This window comes from Anarrhichthys ocellatus, unplaced genomic scaffold, assembly GCF_004355925.1.
Source record: "Anarrhichthys ocellatus isolate YVR2014 unplaced genomic scaffold, GSC_Weel_1.0 scaffold50, whole genome shotgun sequence".
Classification (NCBI taxonomy): domain Eukaryota; kingdom Metazoa; phylum Chordata; class Actinopteri; order Perciformes; family Anarhichadidae; genus Anarrhichthys; species Anarrhichthys ocellatus.
Genome location: NW_022280080.1, coordinates 122,561 through 128,354, shown reverse-complemented (window position 1 = coordinate 128,354; position 5,794 = coordinate 122,561). Strand labels below are relative to the sequence as shown.

General features: G+C 42.5%; 1 protein-coding gene across 1 annotated transcript; it reads right to left on the bottom strand.

Annotated features, from left to right (window-relative positions):
• Window positions 1–86: 86 nt before the first annotated feature.
• LOC116395847 (homeobox protein engrailed-1-B-like) lies at window positions 87–4,881 on the bottom strand. The gene is made up of 2 exons (XM_031870020.1): window positions 4,072–4,881; window positions 87–1,764 (listed from the first exon to the last, which is right to left on the bottom strand). The coding sequence occupies exons 1-2, from the start codon at window positions 4,619–4,621 to the stop codon at window positions 1,442–1,444; spliced, it is 873 nt and encodes a 290-aa protein (XP_031725880.1). The 5' UTR covers window positions 4,622–4,881; the 3' UTR covers window positions 87–1,441.
• Window positions 4,882–5,794: the final 913 nt, after the last annotated feature.

The following is a 5,794-nucleotide window of genomic DNA, read 5'->3' as shown; positions in this document are numbered from 1 at the left end:
CCCCCACACACACACACACCTCTATTTCTTAATTGAATATTCGTTGTCACCCACCAGAAATAAATGGCTCACTGTGTTACCTGATTTTTGTTTTGTCTTTTTCCCAATATAAAAGTGTTTATTTGGAAACATGGTTTAAATACATCCGCCTGCTCTTCTAACATACTGTGTTTCAGATGTCTGCAGACCAGCAGGCCTCTGCAGCTTTACCTGTCAACATAAAGGCAATACCAGGAAATGTACACAGAGGGGCACAATACTCCATTTGTGATTTGGTGTGTATAAGTATACGCCTTCTGTATATATCCCCCCTGTGTGAACAGTAATCCTGTAGATCCAGAGGGATATTATACAGCAGCATGAGGAGAGAATGCTAATTAGATAAAGAGTCACATAAAATCACATTTCAGGAATTTGTAGGAATATGATAGTTTCTGCTATTTTTTATGGATTTCGACAATCTTTTGTATTTTGTATTTTTTAGTTTTACAGCAATACTTTAGACTAAATAAAGTCAGACTGTACGCAGGATTATAGAGATACTAATGTCATGATATCATTTGTCCCCTAAAATTTGGATTTTTCAAATTGTATTTGCCCCGTTCATTATTTATTAATGTTCTCTGTGGTCGAAATCTTTAGTTTTTCAAGATTCTGGGACAATACTGAATCATTTATTCATGCAATATTTAATTTGGCCTGGCAATTGTCAAATTGAAATAGCTTGCGTCTAAAATGGAATCAGCATCACATTTTAGAGCATAAACTCCCTCTAAATTGTTAAAATTCCCAATTCAAAAAAGGTACAATAACCTCAGTGTTCACAATTCTAAGACCCCGACTTTATAGTATTTCTCTAATATCCCTTTAATAAACTGTTTCTCGTGCTCACGCGTGATTTTAAAGTATGTGTAGCCCCTGCCTGGTATTTTTTTCTTTTCGATACTTCAAATGTGTGACATCTCTGTAAAGTGTACTGTGGGATTATTACAGTTCTTGGTCAAGCTGGTCCTGAAAAGCAACAAAACAAACGTGTAATGAAGCCCACGGCTGGTCTCGGTGTTCGGATGGTGTGTGTGGCTGGAGGTCCGCTGTGTGATCCAGCAGCAGCACCGTCCACAACCACAGCAACATGCTTCTTTTTTATTGTTTCTCGAAGTGTCCAGGCTCTGTTTTCCGATAAAATCTCTTTGGTTTTGCGGTGGCAGGTCAGTCTGAAGAGTCCGCAGTCTGTTCTGCTGTATAGTCACTTTTGAGGAGGAGGAAACGGAGATGAAGAAGAGGAGAACTTCTGACAAAACGCGCGAGATCTGCTCAGCTCTCCGTCCCCGTCCTCGTCATTAAATTAGATATATAGCATTTATTTACATTGTACAGAGTGTGAGGAGAGCGGGGGAAGCACACAGGCCTGCCCCCTCACCGTGCGGCCGGGCCGGGCTCCTCAGTCGCTGTCCTCCTCCTTGTCCTCCTGGATGGTGGTGGTGGAATGGTTGTACAGTCCCTGCGCCATCAGCTGCAGCGCCAGCCCGTTCTTGAAGCCGCTGGCCTTTTTGATCTTTGCCCGCTTGTTCTGAAACCAGATTTTGATCTGGGACTCGTTGAGGCTCAGCTCCTGGGCCAGAGCCTGCCGCCGCTGCTCCGTGATGTAGCGGTTCACCTGGAACTCCGTCTTCAGTCTCTGCAGCTGCTCGGCCGTGAAGGCCGTGCGCGGCCGCTTGTCCTCTTTGCCGCTTTTTGACTTTTTCAGTTTCCGTGTCCTTGGGCCTGCAGTAGGGGCGAAAGGACCGGAGAGCGGGAATATAAATACTCAGCGCATAATGATAATAATGAGCAATACTCACGAGAACAAATAGAACGAAAAAACACAACAGCAGCCTGTGTGCGATGGACTAAATATGATGAATGTGACGATCGCGCTCACTTCCTAAACATATGGGGAAAGGTATAACAATGATAATAATAATACAAATAAATAGTAATAATAATACGTATTGTTATTATTAGTAGTATTATTATTGTCTTACTGGCAATCGGACGAATCATATCAATATTTGTATGAAATAAAAATTATAATATTATAATAACCCAAATAGGAATTTGTCTTTTCAATTGAATTTAATTTAATTTATTTTGTATAGTCCAAAATCACAAATCACCAGTTTGCCTCAGAGGGCTTTAGAATCTGTACACATTTAGAATTACATAATAGAGTTATAGCTCCGCATATCTCGGTATAAAGATCATGTTATACTTCTGACTGCATTTTCAGCCCGAACCCTTGTTTGTCTGATACACAATACACACACAGCACACAACGATACCCGACACAATTATTGCGTCATTTTTGAAGTGTCGACACATAATACTGTTTTCAAAATATTAAACACACACTTCTACTGTTTTCTTACAGACTTACTTATACGTGAAAAACACTCAAATAATAATAAATGTTCATTATAAAAACGGAAAGTTAAAGATCAGCCAGATTGAACGAAGTAGCTAATATCTCACTAATAATGCGCAATACTTGTGCCCACAAAAAATACAAACGCAAAAACAAAATAGTCCTAATGTAACATAGATACAACATATACAATGTGAGGCTATTCGTTTACAATTGACCTCTAAGTGTGTTGTTATTATTACACACATATTTATTTGTAGGCGTAATTGTTTGTTATTCTCGTGCAGATTAACAAAATACTTCAATTATAGTACAACCGATTAATCACTTATTGTTGTTAAAGATAACTTGATATCATGAAGTGAAAGAAAACCATTCAATAAGTCTCATTTAAGAGTTTCCGGAGGAGGCTCCGTGCGTCGGCCTTGTTCAAGCGCACACTGCGTGTTTGTGTTTTGGTGAAACTAGGAGTGATTTCGGCTGAAATCAGACGCAATCAAACAGGCAGTTAATGGATTCAAAATGTCTCCTGTAGCGGCGACAGGGAGGGCGGATAGCCACTATTAACGGCTAATTCCTTTGTGTTTTATTCCGCCATGCTTTACTGACAGTAGCTCATATATCTCACAGCAGCCGGCTCGTATAGGACAACAGGTTACACACCGTGATCACACATGCGATCACTGGCCAAATGGCTTAATATCGATAGAAAAGGTCTGCTGTCGATCCCTGAACGTGTCACACACCGCCAAAAACTGCGGGGCTTGTAGCTGTCATCTGTACAATCCTAATCCAGGAGGATGCTGGCCAGCTGCATATGGAAATGTGACAACAGATTGTGTCTCAAAGACAGTGGAGTTATTCAACAAATCAGACAACTGAATGACACATAATCTGACTCCACCTGCAGCTTCATCTTCAAAATCTCACCTGCACGTGCTCTCTCGTCTCTATTTAAAACCTATAAAACATAAACAAGATCTAGAGCTGGACTACTTATTGGTTTTGTTTTACTTTAGTTTTATTTAGCAAATACACGGATACATTTAAAGAGACACCTACATAGAATAAAATAAAATAAAGTAAAATCGCATAAAATAAAGTAAAGTAAAGTAACATTTCATAAAATAAAATAACATTTAATAAAATAAAACAAAATACAAATTCATAAAGAAGGTGGAAAAACATAACCTTTATGTTTTCAATCTGTAAATGTGTGCACAGCACGCAGGCTAAAGTATCGTCGTGTACTTGTTAGTCTTGGTCTGGTCCAACAAGATAAAATATAAAATATAAAATATTTATTTTTGTTTAAAATAATATATTTAATCTAGCTGATCTAATATATTGCCACCCATCTCATTTGGGATTGTAATAGTGAAATAAACTAATAACTAACTGACAACATCAACACGTTATTAAACGCTTTTCATTTAAAACACCATGTTGTCTAAAATATTATTTTGAGCTTTATTTTCTTCAAAAAAAACTATCTTGATCGTCTGAAAGAAACTTGCTGCATGTAGGATAAATGTAACTTGGTGTTTATGTCAGAAAAAGAAGGATTACAATGTATGTGATAAAGATTGATGTTATTCCTCCATTATAAATAAACGAACAGAATTGCACGCTTAGAGTTGGTTTTCTTCGTGAAACTATTGCCTTACCAGATGAGGGCCTGTCCGAGTACCGGGTGCAGTAGACCCAGGCAGGCCAGAGCAAGGGCTGGCTCTCCGGTGTGGACGCCCCGGTTCCGTTCAGCACCACCAGCGAGGAGGACGTGTTCTCCCCGGCCCCGCCGCCAGTTCTCTCCTCGGCTTTCACGCCGCTGCTCTCGGTGGGGGCGGCTGCGGTTCCTCCACAGCTGCCGTTACTCTTTTTGGGACTGGCCAAAGAGGCGGAAGAGGCGGAGGACGAAGTGCTGTCACTGCTGCAATTTGAGTCCTGGCACGGAGTCCCGGGAAGGCTCGGCCTGCTTACCGCCGGGTGTACGCGTTCCCGGCCTGAGGTCTGCGCCCTCTCCCGAGGGCCCCGGCCGTGCTCCTTCTTGCAGCCAAAGTCGGGCCGTAAAATGTTGTCGATGAAAAAGTTGGTGGTTCTGTGGGCCTGCTGGGCGACCTGCAGAGGCAGTATGGGCGGCGAAGGCAGGCTGGGAGACGGGGAGACGCTCTCTCCCTCACTGCTGTCTGTGCTGTTCAGATCCCGCTGCTCCTCCATCGCTGCTTTTGTGAAGAACGTGTCCTCTGTTCTCTCAATCCACTTCCACTTTGTTGGCCTGTTTGTATCCAAAATATGACAAAAGGAGGCACTAAAACATAGTTATTTTCTCTCCGAAATATTGCTGGTTTGTGTGATTATTCGCAAACTGTGGACATCCTGCTTGCGTAAAGGCGCTCCGGCGCGTCATGGTCGGTGCCTTACTATAAAAGTGGCAATGGATGCTACTGCGCACTGCTCTCACACTCCCATAGATTTTCACCGCTGTATGACAGTCAGGTCTTCACAAAGTCCGTACATCACATCACCATGCGCATATACACACACTCATATAAACTCACACACACCAACCGGAGGTGCATGTAACGTCCAAAACGCAGCGCGCCAATCACCGACCGGAACACTTTAGGACAGGGGGTGACGACGTCCAATGATGTTAGGCGTCTCTGACTGAAGAGGGGAACTGTGGAGCAGAGTACAGACTTCACCAGCGACCCAAACAAGAGATTAGAAGTGCTCCGTGCCTTATCTGTTACATCTTATACAGCTGAGGGATAGCAGGAGGAGAGTTACACCCTCACACACACAGCCCCGTTGCTGTCTTCACAACTGCTCACCTCCAAGAAGTTTACTTTTAACTGGACGGACACGGTGGGACGGACGAATTCAGGCTATATTTGATTCCTGAATTTGGCATTTTTCGTGAAACGATACAAATTTAAGCGTCCTGCAGACATCTTTCAGAATTATGCTTTTATGTGGCTTATAGTGCATAGTTGGTTTACAGGACATATTTAGCTTATCTCTCACACACAAGCACGCGGGCACAACAAACACAAGGTGCCATATTGGAGAGTAGGCCTACAGCTGCGAACCAGCCAACACAAGGCATCTATGTCCCACACATTATCCAAATTAAATTGTCCAGCTTGTATACCTTCAAATGCGTCATTTAACGGGCACCTGCATGTTTGATGCACACACCCATCTCCTCTGTCTCTTCTTCTCTGAAGTACAACCACCATTGTCAGCCAGTATTGTTTTCCAGTCCAAGCACCAGAGAAGCGCGCTCTTATCTCGCCCTGTGAGAAAGAAGCTGCCGGCGGATAATTTATAGCTTTTAATTACTCTGTATTCCGCCTGATCAGCCGGATCTTCATCACCTGGCTGCGG

Bases quoted from the DNA above. Each gene is read 5' to 3' on its own strand.
- LOC116395847 (XM_031870020.1), bottom strand. From the start codon at position 4,621: ATGGAGGAGCAGCGGGATCTGAACAGCACAGACAGCAGTGAGGGAGAG. The intron at 1,765-4,071 runs GTAAGGCAATAG...CCCCTACTGCAG, and splicing joins CTCGGACAGGCCCTCATCTG to GCCCAAGGACACGGAAACTG.